Source organism: Cydia splendana, chromosome 8, assembly GCF_910591565.1.
Source record: "Cydia splendana chromosome 8, ilCydSple1.2, whole genome shotgun sequence".
NCBI classification, from domain to species: Eukaryota; Metazoa; Arthropoda; class Insecta; order Lepidoptera; family Tortricidae; genus Cydia; species Cydia splendana.
This window is the reverse complement of record NC_085967.1, coordinates 5,129,973-5,149,642: the sequence shown is the minus strand read 5'-3', so window position 1 is coordinate 5,149,642 and position 19,670 is coordinate 5,129,973. Positions and strand designations below refer to the sequence as shown.

The 19,670-nt window shown below is 38.3% G+C and overlaps 1 protein-coding gene across 2 annotated transcripts; it reads left to right on the top strand.

The window, feature by feature from the left end:
* Positions 1-71: 71 nt before the first annotated feature.
* Positions 72-19,343, top strand: LOC134792699 (FACT complex subunit spt16). 2 transcript variants are annotated; one of them, XM_063763992.1, is made up of 18 exons: positions 72-267; positions 339-449; positions 5,129-5,290; positions 5,713-6,012; positions 6,326-6,741; positions 6,928-7,072; positions 7,597-7,756; positions 9,074-9,082; positions 9,504-9,743; positions 10,338-10,536; positions 11,066-11,463; positions 11,946-12,159; positions 13,770-14,024; positions 14,632-14,779; positions 15,535-15,670; positions 17,769-18,072; positions 18,628-18,789; positions 19,137-19,343. In XM_063763992.1, the coding sequence occupies exons 1-18, from the start codon at positions 202-204 to the stop codon at positions 19,141-19,143; spliced, it is 3,432 nt and encodes a 1,143-aa protein (XP_063620062.1). In that variant the 5' UTR covers positions 72-201; the 3' UTR covers positions 19,144-19,343. The 2 variants fall into 2 exon arrangements, with proteins under 2 accessions (XP_063620062.1, XP_063620063.1); XM_063763993.1 differs by lacking the exon at positions 9,074-9,082.
* The last annotated feature ends 327 nt before the right edge of the window (positions 19,344-19,670 follow it).

The window sequence follows — 19,670 nt, the reverse complement described above, 5'->3', positions numbered from 1 at the left end:
GTGAACGAAATGAACGAAACGAGTGTATCTTTTGTGGTTGGTAGTATTGGTAAAGAGCACCGCTCTAATCCCGCCGACGCCCGCCATTTGTGTTTGCTGTCAAAAACACAGACGGATGTCGTGAATATTTTTTAGGGAGATCGTAACACACTTAATTTAGATATTCTTATAAGTTAAGTTTATAATTTAGTTTTTACCACCATGTCTTTAACGCTCGATAAAGACGCATTTTTCCGACGTATGAAAAAGCTGTATTCTGCGTGGAAGGTGGGTTACATTTCGTGTGTTCCAAAATACACCGTTTTCGGTAAGATTTAACCAAATTGTCTATTTTACAGAGTGCTGCAGCCGACTCAAAAAGCGAAGATGCATTGGGAAAAGTTGATTGTATCGTCTCATGCGTTGGAGTTGACGAGGAAACACTTTACAGCAAGTCTACAGCATTACAGGTTTGTAATTATCGAGCTAAAGGCTGGCTTCTTTTAATTGTATTTAGAAATTGCGTCGTGTGATTAAAGTGGCCTCGCTGTATGCGCAATTAGTGCTAAAATTTGGTTATTTAAATACAGTTTTTTCTCTTATAACATGGTGTGTACAAGCTTGTGCGCGAAAGCCTATTGCGTTGCGCACGTGCCTTCTCTGTTCTGTAGCTGACAAATCGTGGCGTGAGACAGAGACGGCACATTTGAGGTTGAAATTTCAGTAAACAAACGTAAAAATCAACACCATTGACTTTGCATATCAGGGCCTGCAATTTCAATTATTTATTTATTTGTAATGCTAATACCGTAAAACGGGGTGAACAGAAATCGCGGGGTGAATAGAGAAATTTTGAACTTTTTCTTTCAAGTTGTTATATTTAAAAACGTACATCTCTAAAATTAGATTTTTTGGAATGCATATAAAGTAGACTATTTATATTCTACATTGATACCAAAAGAACGTAAGCAAACTGCCTAAAAGTTAGATTTTTTTGACTCTAAAGTAAGGTCTCGCCAAGGTAAGAAATGAAGCCTGTCTGAACTTTGTTCTAGCGGTAAATGTTTTGACATTAACTAAGTAAAAGTTAGCTAACCTGGTAATATAGTATCTGTAGTACCTAAATAATATGACAAATTTTCTCTATAATAAAGCATTTTTTTGCAAAAAACCAATAACAAGCAAATTTACGTGTTAAAGGGGTCAGTGGACACGCATATGGGGTGAACAGTTACGCCATAGGGGGTGATTAGATACGACAAAGGGGTGTAAAGACACTCCTTGGGGGTTAAAAGACACGAAAAAATAATTTTGTGTTAAATAGCTGTTTAACAGATTTATATACCATTTGTCAATAGAGTATCCACATAATAATGACCAAATTCGATGCCTATGACAGCTAAAACTTAATATTTCTATTCACCCCTTTCTTGTGTCTATCGACCCCGTTTTAAGGATATGGAGAAAAGAGGTAGTTTTCTTTGATTTTCTCTGAATTGGGTAGGTAAAAATTTATTTCACAAATGCAAAATTGAAGAACTAACCAAGACTCAAAAAATTATATCAAAATTATTACTTTTATCATTTGGATTATTGGCGAAAATCGTCCTTGAAGTTGAAAATCGTGTCTTTTCACCCCGTTTTACGGTACATAATCAAGTATGAACATAAGTTATATTTTTAAATACATAGTAAATTCTGAAAAAAAAAAAAACATTGGTTTAGGGAAAATTCACACCCCAGAACTTTTAGCAGTCAAAAATATCTTTAATTAAATTGACATACATATGTAGAAAATATCTGTAAAAATGTCTGGAAATACTAAATTTGAAGAAAAATGAGAATAAGTATGTTTTCCTGCTTTTCCACTGTCCGGGCGAAACACAAATCTTACTAAAAATTGTAAAATTGTTAAATAACTGCTAATTGAAAAAATATTAAAGCCTGGAAAGGAAATCCTAACACATACAGTATTAACTGCTAAGTAACAAAGTTATCACACAGATGCGAGTCTGCACATCCGCTTATACACTGGAGCAGTGTATAAGCGAGACATCACTATACGCTTATATAGTGATGTCCTGCTCGGCATCCAATATTAAGAACGCCCTAGGGCGTGAGCGTTTTATATGTAAAAAGCGGCGCGCCTGCAAAACGCGCCTGTGTGACGGAGCCTTTAGTTTGTTACACAATATTGCACAATAGCATTTTTTACTAGATATTTGTTGCCTCAGAACTTTAACCCATTTCAAATATGCTATTTTATATGGAAACTCTTGTCCCCAAATATGGATACAATACAAATATTCTTTATACCTTTAAACAAGCAATTCTTGTTTATTTATATATATACAGGGTGGAAAGGCACGACGATCCTTCCCGGAAGTATTAGGTCGTTTAAGTGATACAGAGACTATTGGTAATGGTAAGAATCGTTAATTGAGTAAAAAATAAAAATTGCAAAAATACTACTTTTTAACTGTGGTGATAACCCTATAGCATGTGCACATGACGGCTAGATCAAGGATCTCCGTCGGGAAAGCTCGGGACTTTACACTTTTTTCCGATCGTTGACAGTATCGCAATGATGTATGAATGACGCATAAATGTCAAATAAATCAAATGCATGCAAAAATATTACAAACAATTTTATTACTTTCTTAGATAATTACTTTTTTCCAATATTTAATACTATCTTCTTTTCACATACGGTGTTCAAATGTACCTCCGTGTATTACAACGCCGCCGCAGCCCGTACCCGAGTATGTCGATGCACATGCGATATAGTGTATGCTCTTCGTCATTTATCCTCCGCAGAAAGCACCAATTAGCCTTTGTCTCATTTCGTCCGCAGTTTCACATTCCGTTTGGTTTGGTACACCATATCTTTTACACAGCCCCACAAATTTAAATAGCCACGAGCATCTAACATTTTTATTTGAAGAATATGACATTCAATAAGTATAGTTCAATGAAAATTTAATTTCAAACATCAGACGTCTTGTCTATTTCCTACCACGCAAGAAGGTTTGTTAGTTTGGTATTGAAGAAGTATTTATTCTTGATTTATTCTTAGTATTTAATTTTTGCAAGTTCATTTGGTGCAACTAACACAACCTACTTGTTATTTTTAATTATTTTAGATAGTTTCCAATTATTCGAAAATAATTTTGTGAAACGTGTTAAGAAACTAAAACCTTTTTATCAGTCAAGGAAACCAGAGATATTTATAAGACGATTGCGTACTTTTGAGTGGTTGTCAATGTCACCATTTGAACTGTCGTTGTAAACAATGTTGTGGTTAGTATTATTAATATTAAGGAATAACATAACTATTTCATTCAAGTATTGAACAAGTGGAACCACTAAGAAAGCGAAAATCCTGCAATGATTCTTACCGTGCTGTAAGCAGACCTAAAAATGGTTAGATGGCAACAAATTAGCATAATTTCCTGTCGAATACTGATTGTTTACAAGTAAGTTCATTGACCCTGTCACCTGTTAGGGTTAGAACAAAGTAGTTTTTTGCGTGGATGTTTAAAAGGTCATAATTTAGAAACGGTTGCCCATATTAACATAGTTTCTATGGAGAAAATATAGAGCTTAGGCTAAACTATCTCCCATTTCCGGAAAGGATCGTCGTGCCTTTCCACCCTGTATATTTCGGGGATCTCGGAAACGGCTTTAATTATTTCGATGAAATTTGCTATATGGGGATTTTCGGGGACGATAAATCGATCTAGCTAGGTCTTATCTCTGGGAAAAAACGCATTTTTTAGTTTTTACGTTTTCCGAGCAAAGCTCGGTCTCCCAGATATTATTCTTTATTACTCACCAATGTCAAAAGAAACATGACATACAAATTAAGCATATAAATTAAATTATGGTAGACAACAGGTGGTCTTAGTGTTATTATTTATTTTATTTATCGTATGGCTTCGTTACATGTCACTGGATTCAAAAATATATTAAGCATGCTAGCAACGTAGCAACTTATAATTAAAATTTCGCCCTACTCAGGTAAGCAGCCGCTTCTTCAGCCAGGATATTGAAGTCATTCACATTGCCCATATATTTTGTGAGGGGACATTCCAGCACTATGTGTTCGATGGTCTGGTCTGGGTGTCCACACTCGCAGGCAGGAGAGGCGCTCCAACCCCATTTGTGCCAGTGGTGTGCACACTTACCAATTCCGGTTCTGAAGCGATTAAGGGCGGACCATACGCGGCGGGGCTCTTTGAAGCCGGTAGGAGGTGTTTGAGGTGTGAGATAGACGAGAGGGTTTATTTGGTCCATATGGTGCTCCCATTCTGCTTGCCACGCCTCCACCAAACTCCAAGTGGTTTGTTGATTGGGCATCTGTAGAGCAGGAGTGTTTCTGGACTTCAGCCTTTGATTACTCATCTCGTTGAGGTGAACTCTTGTCCCCAAATATGGATACAATACAAATATTCTTTATACCTTTAAACAAGCAATTCTTGTTTATTTATATATATATATATATATATATATATATATTTCGGGGATCTCGGAAACGGCTTTAATTATTTCGATGAAATTTGCTATATGGGGATTTTCGGGGACGATAAATCGATCTAGCTAGGTCTTATCTCTGGGAAAAAACGCATTTTTTAGTTTTTATATGTTTTCCGAGCAAAGCTCGGTCTCCCAGATATTATTCTTTATTACTCACCAATGTCAAAAGAAACATGACATACAAATTAAGCATATAAATTAAATTATGGTAGACAACAGGTGGTCTTAGTGTTAAAGTGATCTCATCCAGACAACCTTTGTAACGGATGTCCATTACATTGTTTTTAGTTTGTTATAACAAAGATCTGATTAACAAGAGCTCAATATAATGCAATTGATCTATAAAGGTCTAGATTACAAACAGACTAATCCTCCTTAGATCTAATCCTAATCTAACTAGATTAAGACCTATAAAAAATGTGAACAAGCTCACCTTGGGCCTATTGCATAATAAAATACAAAGCTAATACTATTAGTGATTTTGTATGTGAAATTAGCATGTATTTTATTATGAAATTTGGCCCTTATCTTGCTAATTCAATCAAATGAGGTACCTAACACATTTTGTATCTATGGAATTACTGAAGCACTTCAACTTATTGTAATTTTCCAGACTTGGCTCTTTGGCTATGAGCTGCCAGACACAATCACAGTCCTCACAGAAGACGCTATGTGTTTCCTGGCCAGCAAGAAGAAGATTGACTTCCTCAAACCCATAGAGAACGCGAAAGAAGACTCAGATCTACCTCCGGCGAAGTTACTTGTGCGAGACAGAGTAAGTTTCCATTGTCTTTTGTTCAAAATTTTAGGGTTAAAGTTGATTATGTATTATAATTATAAAATCAACTGACAACACAGGAAAAATCTTTAAAATTTATATTTTTTTTTAGTAACATACAAATAAGGTATTTGCCTGACTAGTCAAATCAGTTAGCTATGAAAAACAGAACAAGTGACGTCATGGTCAAGTTAGAGTTCTGTCTGATTTTAGTGTTAAATAGAAATTGTGTCAAAAAATTACTGCTGTGCTCTTTTTCTAATTATTTTATGGTGTTTAAATTCATGGGGTGATATAATTTATTATGAATACAGGTAACATCCCTATTATAAATAAGACTCAGACCACTTTTCTAGTGAAATTGTTATTTTGGATGACTAAACATTCCTTTAATAAATATGTCATAATTCTCTCTACAGACAGATAAAGACAAAGAAAACATCAACAAACTTATACAGGAGATGAAGAAATCAAAAAATGGCAAAACAGTAGGTTTATTCATCAAAGATAATTACCCCGGCGAATTCTGTGAGAGCTGGAAAGTGGCACTCAAAGCCGAAAAGTTTGAGAATGTGGATGTCAGCGCATCATTCGCTCATCTCATGGCTACGAAGGAGGATTCAGAAATCATTACAGTGAAAAAAGCGTGTCTGGTCACAGTGGATGTCTTTACGAAGTATTTAAAAGACCAGATCATGGAAATTATTGATTCAGACAAGGTGAGTTGTGAAGATTTGTGAAAGGAATTAGGTTTTAAAATTTTACTGAGCAAAGGAAAAGTTTTTCATTTCACATTTTCAATCTACGGTACCTACCTTTTCATAAGTTTGTGAGCTGTGGTCACCTATAAGTGGCTAAGCAATCTAAGCATCTGTTAATGTTCCTATGTAATTGTGTAGATGTATTATCCGTTGGTAATCCTTAAATAAAAAAAAAATATTATTAAGTCAATTGAATAATCATTCTCTCATTATACAACAATGCAGCATAGAAAAGCTTCAACTCTAATGTTTTAAACTACTGTCTTTCCAGAAAGTAAAACATTCAAAACTATCTGAAGGCGTTGAAGCTGCAATATCAGACAAGAAATACGTCACAGGCGTCGACACAAGCCAAGTGGACATGTGCTACCCCGCCATCATACAATCCGGAGGCCACTACAGTCTCAAATTTAGTGCAGTCTCCGACAAAAACCATCTACACTTCGGTGCAATAGTATGCTCTCTTGGCGCTAGATATAAATCTTACTGCTCTAACATTGTCCGCACGTTGCTGGTCAATCCATCGGACGAGATTCAGAGCAATTATAACTTCTTGTTGAATTTGGAAGAGGAGGTGATGAAGAAATTGGTGGCCGGAGCGAAGTTGTCATCGGTTTATGAGGCCGGGCTGGAACTGGCTAAAAAAGAGAAGCCGAATTTGGTTGATAATCTCACAAAGTCCTTTGGGTGAGTAAACTGAGTAATAAGCTGTGTGTGGTGATTGAATAAATAAAAAAACTTAATAATGAGAAAAAACAAACTAACTCGATTAAATAAGTGCCTATAGATCTGGGCAAAGAGGATAAATTATAAACTAAATCCTAAATAATGGATGATTGTCAATTCTTTGCTAATACCTTTTTTTTGTTCTAGGTTTTCAATGGGTATAGAATTTCGGGAAAGCTCCATCGTCATCGGTCCCAAGACGAATGTGGTGGCTAAAAAGGGCATGGTGTTCAACATCAACATCGGTCTTTCCAATCTGACAAACAGTGCCGCCACTGATAAAGAGGGAAAGGTAATTATACCACTTATAAGATTCAGATTCGATTATTAATCCCTCCACTTCAAAATCCCAAAACCCGCTTAACTCTGGCGTTTTTTTATTTTTTATACATTTTGTATGAAATCGTGCGACTCGCATGTTGGCATATTGATCGCAGATGATCGTTGGGATCGAAAAGGTCTAGAATGGATATGCTTAATACGTTTACACTTTTTACGTTGGATGGGCAAGGAGTAGACACATTTGTGTAACCACCTTCCTATATTCCTTCTCATGCTGCTGCCCGAGGTTGCCGTCTGTTTATAGGCGATTTTTCGAGCAGCTATGATTCACAAGCTACTTCGATAAGCGACTTAAGTGGAGTTTACATTTTGCTTGTGTATCTGCATGTTCGCATTCGGATCATGGCCAGGTAGCATAAACATGCGCAAAGAGTAAACGGCGTAATACGCGTTGGTTGTAATAAAGCATTAAGACTATTACGTAGTTAAAACATTCTGAAGTAGATTCTAAAAACACTTATTATCTCTTTCCAGACATACGCGCTGTTTATCGGAGACACGGTGCTTGTAAACGAAGAACAGCCGGCATCCCTCCTGACACAATCGAAGAAGAAAATCAAAAACATCGGTATCTTCCTCAAGGATGATGATGAGGATGAGGAAGATGAGAAAGAAAACAAAACTGAGATACTTGGTGAGTGGCGCTGAGGGTGTGTGCGAGTGGCTTATTATGGTTTAGACCAGGGGTCTCCAAACTCCAAGGTAAAAACCTGAGGGTCATATTGCGCCTAAGAAACTTTCGCGCTGGCCACTGTCGGTTTTTGCGCCGGGGGAGGGTGTCTGGCTGCTGCTGTTAGGAACAGTTCCACTCTCACAAATGTTTATTCCTCCTTTCATGCTCCACTCTCAATGAATGCTGAACCCCTGGAGCCTGGCCCCGCGGGCCGGACAGTGGGCACTCGCTTTGGGTGTCGGCGGGCCGGATTGGAACGCGTCGCGGGCCGGGGTTTGGAGACCCCTGGTTTAGACCAAGCGGTTCTTTACCTTTCATGCTGCCAAATCGCTTCATCGTAGTTTATCGGGATTCGCCCAAACATTTGTGGTTCATCTCTTTCGTTTATATGGCAATCACAAGTGACGAAATCAAAAGCCAACATCGAAATGAATTAAAGTAAAGATCCCGCATTCTTTACTCGTCAAAAAATATCTCGTATAACCACCTACTCTTTGGAAGCTACCAACTCTTTGGAAGCTAACTTACTTACAATGAAATACAGTCAGTAAAGGTTGTTCTGTTTATAAGTTCGCGGACCACTGGTCAGTGGTCAAGAACCACTGGTTTAACCCTTTTCCAGGCCACACCAAAATACAAGGTTTTTCCAAAAAATGCTAATATATTAAAATTTATGCAGCTTCGATGATTCATTTGATAAGTAACTTTTCCCGAAAGAACAATCGAATATGAACCTTAAAATGGATTCCTAAGGTTGAAATTCTATTGGCGAGTATGTGGTCGCTAGGTGCACTATGCCTGGAAAAGGGTTAGGCAATAAACATTTGTGACTCTCACGCAAAGGGTACCCAGTGTACCCACGTTTGTCGATTGTCTCTGATTTAAATCTATGGGGATGATTTATAATTGCATAATTGTATTATTTTACACTGACAAATGGTATCTTTTGAAATAGCTGAGGCCTAAAAATGGGTGTACATATAGCATAAGTTGTTGTGTTCTCATTTCCTTTTTAGCAACCATACGCCTCGTATTACAAGATGACTGTTAATTTCTCATATTAATTTGAATAATAATTGGCATAACAAAACATTTCGTGTCCACTTGATAAGACATAATTGTTTAAAATAAAAAAAATATCTTGATATGATTTACAGTTGAGGGGTTGTAGCTTTTACCAAAGTTTTAACATATATTGTTAAAGATTGTACATTGCATTAACTAAAGCTGTGTGATTTATACTGTTTTATTTACTTACATGCAATCATGGACGGATAGAGAACGGAGGTGAGTTTCTCGACTATACTACAAACCCCATATAAGCATGAGTCAGTTGCACGGCGTGTAACCCAGCGAATTCTAACAAACTTGTCAGTATCACACTCAAGAGCAATGAACATGGGTATTTCCATGTGTGGATACAACCATAGTGTGGATATTTCCATACAAAATGACTAGTTTTCTTGTTCTTTAGTGTGTTAATGTTAAGGCCCACCGAGTATCAATGTAACCAAAAATCATCAGAGCCTTTCTTAAATCCAGAAGAGAATATTTTTATATTGATAAGAAATGAAGCATGATCATTTTTACTTCCCCCGCCACGGACTTGAAACATAGCCAATAGATTAGTAATATAATTCAATTGCCTTATTTCATTGCTTCTAATTCAACTACATCTGCAAATATTAATTCAACAAACAAATTACAGGCAGAGGCAAACGCACAGCCGTCATCGAGTCCAAGCTTCGCACAGAGCACTCTTCAGAGGAAAAACGTAAAGAGCATCAGAGGGAACTCGCCATCGCTCTAAACGAGAAAGCTAAGGAGCGTCTCGCGAAACAGTCCGGTGGGAAGGATAATGAGAAGATACGGAAGAGTACGGTGTCTTATAAAAGTGTTAGTCAGATGCCGAGGGAAAATGAGGTGAAGGAGCTCAAACTTTATGTTGGTAAGTATTGGTTACCAATGTTACATTTGACTTTCGACCTTATTGCAATAAACCATAAAGTATAATGTACTATTAGGCGGCGGGATTTAATTATCGATTTTATTATTTGCATCATAAGTACACCACTTGAGGATTATAAGATTCCATGTGTCAATTCCATTTAACGCCTCATCATCAACGAAAATTGGCCATATCCAAAAATGTGATTGACACAAGCTAGTAAGTAAATTTCTGAAATGTAAGTAAGGTTACTTTGACAGCATACGCCATAACGTGTACAAGCGTTTTAGGTGCAATAAGTACGACAACTTGCGCTGTGTTATTATTGACGTTCGAAGGTTTATTGATTAGAATAGAAAACTTAAAATGTGATTTCCGTGGCCGAAGTTTCGTTGAATATTGCTTCCCCATACTTTTTGAGTTCCGAATAGTTGAAGTTCTACTCGTAATTGATGGAAAGATTACCTATTGAAGGAATAGAAAAATCATTCTAAAATGTATCTAACATGTTTCCAAGTTTGAGGCAAACATTTTGAAATAACCACACATCCTTAAATATGCCGTGTAATTTATTTACCATCATTATTTTTACAGACCGCAAATACGAAACGGTAATCCTGCCCGTATTCGGCGTGCCCGTACCATTCCACATCTCCACGATCAAGAACATCTCCCAGTCGGTAGAGGGCGACTACACGTACTTGCGTATCAACTTCTTCCACCCCGGCGCCACTATGGGAAGGAACGAGGGCGGTAACTACGCGCAGCCTGACGCCACATTCGTTAAAGAAGTGTAAGTTGCTTAATAATAGGGTCCACATAGAACGAACCGCCTTGTGAGGAAGTTGCCACGCGAAGCAGTTTGATCTGTGAAAACTTGCCTGGGACATTGAGCCACGCGTACGTTTACCTCGGATGAGACATGTCTACACAGAACAAGGTGCTTCTCGCGGCATTTTCCTCTCGAGGTGGCTCATTTTGTGTGGAACCACTAGGGAAACCTTGGTATAAAACCAAGGTTTTATAACTTGGTATAAAACCAAGGTTTCCCTGGCAAGCTCTCTACTCGGCTTTGTTCTAAGGCTAATCAACGGCGGTCAGAAAGTAGCGTATAGCGATGAGTGAGTTTTTTTTCACGAACGTGTGCCTTATCTTAGAAAAAACATTTTGTCCCGCATCCGAGCCAACTGTTCGATCTTTAATTTAAAACTTAGATCACTTAAACATAACAACTTTTAAGGGCGGGATACGTAAGATTAGGTTTGATAGCTATTCGTTTTGTTAAATAAAAACACACTTATACGGGTATTTTTGAATTACAGCACATACCGCAGTACAAACACGAAAGAACCTGGCGAAATCTCCCCACCATCGGCCAACCTCAACACCGGCTTCCGACTCATCAAAGAAGTCCAAAAGAAATTCAAAACAAGAGAGGCAGAGGAACGCGAAAAGGAAGATTTGGTCAAACAAGACACGCTAGTATTATCACAGAGCAAAGGAAACCCGAAATTAAAGGATTTATACATAAGACCGAATATAGTTACTAAGAGAATGAGCGGATCGCTCGAAGCGCATACAAATGGATTCAGATTTACATCAGTGAGAGGAGACAAAGTGGACATACTGTATAATAACATAAAGAACGCGTTCTTCCAACCGTGTGATGGAGAAATGATCATATTGCTACATTTCCATTTGAAACACGCTATTATGTTTGGTAAGACTTCAGTACTTTAATAATAAAACCCATTATATAAGTATGAATCAGTTTAAAAGGTCTTAACTTAAGAAAGGGCAGATAATTGTCACCTTGTCCTGCGAAACAATCTTTTGCAGTGTCGTTTTGGAGCGAACTTAACAGGAGCAATGGTCAACGAGTCGACATATTATTCTTTAGTAATTTCACTATTTATTAACCTTTTGAACACCAAACGGCGCATCCATTTGCCGTGCCACTGACGCTACGGGGGTAAAATTTAGTTTTGTGAGTAAATAATGCCAGCCTAAAAGTGGGGTGTTTTTCAGTAGATTTTCATCAAAAAACGATCGACGTCAAATGCCGTCTTTGGCGTCGTTGTCACGATTTTGCGTTGACGTCAATTGCCGTCTGTGGCGTTCAAAAGGTTAAATGTGCTGTACGTGTATATAATGAAAAATGTGTGTGCCTGCCTTTTTACAATGCACCGCTTACATTTTCAGGCAAAAAGAAACACGTTGACGTCCAATTCTACACAGAAGTGGGTGAGATTACAACTGATCTCGGCAAACACCAACACATGCACGACCGCGATGACTTGGCGGCCGAACAGAGCGAGAGGGAACTACGGCACAAACTCAAGGTAGCGTTCAAGAGCTTCTGCGAGAGGGTGGAGAATATGACCAAGCAGGAGATTGAATTTGATACGCCATTCAGGTGAGTAGCTAACTAAGTATTTCTATAGGAAGTAAGATTAGGAAAGGTAACTTTAAAGCGAGATTAATTTGGCGTGTAACATGCATGTTTGCAACGATCTTTTAGGCGAATTAGAGCAAGATAGAATTACGGTATAAATTGATGGTACGACCGAGAGGCCGCGGCAATAGGCCTGATGACAAATTTTGAAATCCCTTTTATTATTGTCGGTACACTTGTATTGGTTCCGAAAAACACAATATTTCAGCTATACTCATAAGATTTAACATAGATAATTGCATTTTATTATAGCTAGTTTAAACTTCGCGCGAAAACGCCTCGCATGCCATTTGTGACGTCATCATTTAGTTGGTGGGTAGGGTGGTAGACATTGTTTACATACTTACAGTTACGAATTTCCTTTGAATCCGAATGATATTGTTAATTCAGCACCATATATTACGATTAGGGATGATAAATACATTACAAAAATTTATCACAATAACTCACTTTACACAAAAACTCTCACACGGTTGCAGTTTAAGATGAATTACTTAGATACAAGTAAATTTTGAGTGAAATTCACCGAGCGCCGGTTTTACTTTTTAATTTTTCATTTTTTCTAGTTACGACAGCCAACATGGCAATGATAGTTCCATTCAGCCAACTAATTAAAAAAGTTTGTTGTTGAAATATCGTATTATTTAGCATTTTATTTAAATAATAACACGTAGATATCTATTTTATATAGTGTAATAATATTTATTGGACGTAATAAATGTTTAGTGGCGAAATAATATTTGTTTTGCACCTTTCGAACTCTTTGGTGAGGACGTATGGATTTCGGTCAATGAGGTTGTCTATGTTGCTCTAAGAAATATGTTATGGATTGATGACGTCACTGTTTAGAACGCTTCTGATTGGCGTTTCAGTAATAATGGCCGATTGGAGAATTTTGCACTTTTATTTTATTGAATATCTTAATAATCCTTCAGTTTATACTGAGTATGGGCCATTTTTTTGAATCATATTAACATATATGTTTCTTTGAAACCATTATTTCCATGATTCTTTGTTACTTGCAACAGGCCTATACTGTGAGTGTTCACACTTTACTCACGTTCTGCCACTTTCGAAGGTCTTATATGTCTTAACACTGGTGCTGTACGGTGCGTACACATACTTGTTCTTGGCAGTGAATGTGTTAAATGTCGAAGTGCATGAATCTAAATCTGTTGCCAGTGACAACTGTAGAGCGCTTCTAATTTATCTGCAAAAAAATGCGGCTACTCTACGCGTTTTAATATTCTTTTGTGTTTATAGGAATAACGACTATATGTGACAGAAAACTGTATACAAGTATTAAACCCCCGTAAACTCCGTAAAGCCTGTACCACAGCATAAATAATAGTATCTACTAGGTACCGAAGGTTCACTCTCTAACAAAATGCGTCTATTACGACAGATATGACCGCAAGGTGGCGCAAGCGCGAGCGGGCGTCCGTTCCATAGCGGTGCGCGGCAACTACTACTGCTAGACACCAAAATTAGTGCGGCCGCATGTACTTGTAGCGACGCGACGAAATAGCGGAGTGAGCCTGCCTGTACTAAACCTTCATCTCCCTCCGCAGAGAGCTGGGCTTCCCCGGTGCGCCGTTCCGCAGCACCGTGCTGCTGCAGCCCACCTCCGGCGCGCTCGTCAACCTCACCGAGTGGCCGCCCTTCGTCATCGCACTAGAAGACGTGGAACTTGTACATTTTGAGAGAGTGCAGTTCCATCTCAAGAACTTCGATATGGTGTTCGTGTTTAAGGATTATGCGAAGAAGGTGGCCATGGTTAATGCTGTACCTATGAATATGCTGGACCATGTTAAAGAATGGCTCAAGTGAGTATTCTATATTGCCTCTCTTTTAACCCCCCAATAGGGGCCAATCAAAAAAAATTATATTGGTATTGGCGAAGGATTTAATATACATAGTAGTTTAGATATTGCAACCTAAAAACCTGTATACGTATATATTATCATATGATCCATGATCGCATGGTTATTATAAACAATGTATTAGAGATACTAGGGATAGCCTTAATTAAGCCATAGTAATTAAGTTAGATTTAAGTTACGAGTATATTGCAGTGCCCTACAGGGTTTCATAGCTGAACCAATATAATGTACCAACCTGTGTAACCTATGAAAGCAATAATTACACTGATTACTGACTGATGAAGGACTTTCCTAACTCAATATCGAATGGCTGGGATTTAAGGCTATGTTTGCAGAATTTGATATGCTTGCAAAACTACGCATCATCACATATTTTCATAAGATATTATTTACGCTTTAAACTTTTTTCGGCTGGTCCACACAGAACAAGGCGCCTTGGAAGGAAATTGGACCTCACCTGAGATAAACTCGCATACAGGCCGCGCAGCCACAATGTCTGGAGCGAAGTTTTTATCTTAACAAATCTGATGTTTGTCATGTTTGTTTCCAGTTCATGCGACATCCGCTACTCGGAGGGCATCCAATCTCTCAACTGGACCAAAGTCATGAAGACCATCACGGACGACATCGAGGGCTTCTTCGACAACGGCGGCTGGTCCTTCCTCGACCCTGAGTCGGATGAAGAGGGAGCTGCGCAAGTGAGCATCGACTCTATTATCTATGAATTAGGGTCCATTATGTAGGCACGAGTGAGCAGTTTCTTGTTAGGCTAGACTGAAGTATTGTTTATTACGTTCCATATTTAAATGGCAACGCCGCACTGCGCCTTGAATCCATGAACTGTGTCGACCATCGGCGCAGCCATTTGAATATAAAATTAAACTACTGAATAGAAAGCTCAAATTCCTTTGAGTCTGGTAAGGCGCACCTCTCCAGCACACAATGCACACTCTTTTTTCCTAACAAAGACGCCTTCGGATAGTTACAAACTTCACTCGCTTAGGTTGGTATTCCACCTGTCCAATGTCAAGCGTGGCTCACTCCGCGATTTCGTCGCTTTGCTACAGGTAGCTAAAAGTACATCCGTTCCACACCAATTTTGGTGACTAGCCATAAGCCGCGCGTGGCGCTGTCGTCACCTAGCGGCAATATCTGTGCTGATCGCAACAGACGCGTTTTGTTAGAGAGTGAGTCTTCTGTACCTAGTACTATTATTTATTCTGTGCGAATGTGTAGTTTGTCTCACATTTTGCTTAACGAGAGAGTGAGACGCAACGACATTGGACAAAGAAATTGGACAGATTGAATACCACCCTCAGCGACTTCTACTGCTGACTACCTGTGTTGAAGCATTCCGTAACGGCCACCTACTTATTAATTACAACAAATAGCGCAGCCTCTTTGGGACCTGATTGTATTTTTCAACGTAAACAAACCTTCGTATGTGTTACAGAAAGCGGACGAGGATTCAGAAGAGGAGGACGACGCGTACGAGCCGACCGACGTCGAGTCGGAGGAGGAATCCGAGGATGATTCCGAGTACGATTCCGAGGCTTCCGACGTGTCCGATGGCTCCAGTGAAGGCGAAGGTAAGATTACCACCTTACAACTACTATCTACTACGCATATTTCTTTCTAGTTCTGATTTTACAACTTACATACAAGACAATATTTCATTGTAGATGTCATCTTAACCCTTCAAATCCATTGAATTATATATTACTTCGTAAAGACGGCCTACGGGTACTAAAAGACGATAAAAATAACTATAGACCAATAGCCCTGATACCAACATTATCAAAGATTTTTGAAAGGATTATGTATAATAGAATGTTAGATTTTTTTGATAGACACCACGTATTAATCCCAGAACAGTTTGGCTTTAGACGCAATAAATCAACAACGTTAGCTGGATTTGTTTTATTAAAACATATTTTAGATAATTTAAACGACAAGAAGTTGACATCGGGATTGTTCTTAGATTTAAGCAAAGCCTTCGACTTTGTAGATCACACCATTCTACTCGGAAAGCTGCAGACCTATGGTATACGAGGACCAGCGTATGACTGGCTAAAATCTTATTTATTAAATAGAAAACAAATAACACGAGTAACTAAGTTAGACAAACTGTCAAGTACTGTAAAAGATTATGACTCAAATGCTAAGGTAGTAATTAGAGGGGTACCCCAAGGAAGTATCCTGGCACCATTGCTTTTTCTTATATATGTCAATGACCTCCCACGAGCGACAGAACAAAACTGTATACTTTTTGCGGATGATGCAACAATAATGTTTCAAGGCAACGACCTTAATTCCTTTGAGTCCAACATCAATACAGCCCTGAGGAGTGTCATAGCATGGTTATCAAATAATAATCTTGAAATTAATTTAGGGAAAACCAAATTAGTTTATTTTTCCGCAAATCGAAACAGAACTCCAGAATTGAATATAGTGTATGAAGACCAGAAAATTGAACAAGTTGACAGCACTGTGTTTCTAGGTATTCATATAGATGATCATCTGACATGGAATAATCACATTGATATGCTATGCAAGAAATTAAACAAATTCATTTACGCATTGAAAACTGTTAAAAAGACCAGTTCAGTAGAAACAGCTATTTCAGTATATCATGCCTATGTGTGCTCCCAATTACGTTATGGGATCGTATTGTGGGGGAATTGCTCTGAAGCAAATAGAGCATTTGTCGCACAAAAAAAATGCTTGAAAGCAATTTGGGGTCTAGGCACAATGGAGTCATGTTATCCAATTTTCATTAAAAATAAATTTATGACGCTACCGGGCATGTATATCTTTGAAACAGCTAAACTAGTAAAGGCAAATATGTCACTATTTAAGCCGAACGACAATTTCAACCGGAGAGCTGAAACTCAAGTTAATTTAACCATGCCCGCCCCAAGACTAAAACTGTACCGCAAAAACTGCTACTACATGGCCTGTTTAATCTATAACTCTATACCAAAACAAATAACGGACATGGATTATAACAATTTTTGCAAAAAACTTAATTTATGGTTGAAAGAGCAGTGCTTTTACTCAGTCAAGGAATTCTTAAAAGAAACCAACTGTAGATTTAATAATTATGCGCAATAAAGGGCTGCAAATGTAATTCTATGTAAAATGGTTTATCTAATTATAATTTAATTAATGCAAGTATTCTGTAGGACATCCGTTAATGTAATTATTCTCATTTTGGTAATGAACTATTTATAAATATTGACATTGTTATTAAGCAATAATTAATCTGTGAAATGTAAATATATGTAGAGTAAATGCATGTTAGTAATTAAGTATGTATAGTAAAATTTGCACGCCGTAAGTCGGCAGAATTGTGCTGGACTTATATTTCTATCTAACATCTATGTAACCATGATTCTAGCAAATAAATAAATAAAAAATAAATAAAAATGGTACCAGTTCAGCGGTGTCATTTTGGGTGTCACTAACGAATTCGAGCCAATTCCAATGTCCCCCTTCCGGCCGGTTAAAGGAGGAATCCTTTAACGGCCACAAGGGTGACAGACATTGCACAAGATTGAACACTCACTTGGAAATAAAAGTTCAAAATTGCTTGCTTAAAGACATTATATCAAATTAAAACTCACTGTAAAGCGAGCAATAAAGTACCACCAATATAAATTCTAAATTTATATATTAATTTTACAGAGGAAGAAGAGGAATCCGGCAAAGACTGGTCAGATTTAGAGCGCGAGGCCGCCGAGGAGGACAAGAAGGAACGCAACTACGAGCGCGGCGACGCGAGCGAGTTCGACCGCAAGCGCAAGGGAGGCCGCGACATGTCGCGCTTCGACGACAAGAAGAGCAAACACGACAAGAACCACAAGAGCTCGAGCTCGAACCATAAGAGCTCAAGTTCGAATCATAAGAGCTCGAGCTCGAATCACAAGAGTTCTAGCTCCAATCACAAGAGCTCGAGCCATAAGAGCCCGTCGAAACATAGTAGCAGCAGGTAAGATTTAAATATTACTAATGTAGCTAAGATATAACGCCAAGTTTGTCAGCAAATGCAAGGGCGGCCACGGCATGTCGCGCTACGACGACAAGAAGAGCAAACACGACAAGTACCACAAGAGTTCGAGCTCGAACCATAAGAGCTCGAGTTCAAATCATAAGAGCTCGAGCTCTAATCACAAGAGTTCGAGCCATAAGAGCCCGTCGAAACATAGTAGCAGCAGGTAAGGCTCAAAATATAACTAATTATACCACGGTAAGCCGCGATAAGTAGCATTGCGGCAATAATCTTCAACTTACGAGAATTTGTCGCATATTATTCCTCTTACAAGTATTTATTATCAGTATTAGGCGTACATCGGCCTCGATATTAGAGGCGCGTCCAAATCTAGAAAATGAAATAGCGCATTTTCTAATATGGCTCTGTACATTTTATTAGGTCTGAGATCCCATACGATTAGACTTTCGCAGTGGCGTATTAGCCAAATCTAAACGCACCTTACAATACAATCAGCAACGAATACACTAAGAAATATATGCATTTTCTTTCCAGTCCATCAAAGAACCGTGACAAGCACCACAAGTCGACTCACCACGACCGCGACCACAAGTCGAGCAGCCACAAGTCCAACGGCGACAGCAAGCGCCACTCCGGCGACCGCCACAAGCGCTCTCGCGACGATTCGCGCGAGGAACGCAGCTCCAAGAAGCAAAAGTAAGCACGACTCTACTTTTATATTTATTTTTGTACTCATCTAACGAACCTAGTGTTTGAAATAAAGAAATCCGAACCCGAACCCGTCAAGCCTGCAACGCACCTACTGCCAGAGCTATTGCACTGTTGAATGAGTTTCTTGCACAGATCCAGGACGCTGATGCATTTGCCGATAACATGGCACTATTAAGAACAAAAATAGTCCATTTTGCAAACCTTTTAGTCCGATAATTATGTACTTGCGTTGTTCTATTGGAAAAGGGTTAAGGGTTCTTGGCGTTCAAAGGATTGATCTTAAAAGTAAATTTATAAGCATAATTGTAATGGTGGCATATTGCTTGTTTCAGGAAATAAGAAGTTAAGCCATCTCAAGTAGCGGAGTTAAACGGGTCTCAATCCACGCACGACTCGCGTCTTAATTAATTTTAATGTTAATTTACCATGTCCGTCTGTATGTTCAAAATCAGGTTGCCTGTTTGTATGTATGTAGATCAATTCGATTCCATTACTTTAATTTATAAAAAACACTTGAAATAAATGTAAGATTTTATTATCATCATGTTTTATTTCTCTGTCAATGACGCGCGAAAAATAAATAACAATAAGTTAGTCTAACAAATCTCGTTAACTGATTTAATTAACTTATCACATGCGCTCTAAATTCTCATAATTAATTGTACATTATTTACAGCAAAAATACTTTTCTACAGCTTTGTAGATTAAATATATATACAGAACACGAAATTTTGTAGCGTGGTCGAAACAATCTGGCATTCAGGACTATAAATAAAATTATTTCTACCATCGTCCTGTAACCAGGGCCGTCTTAAACTATGCTGGGGCCCTTGGGCACATAATAATTTGGGGCCCTTATGGAAAGT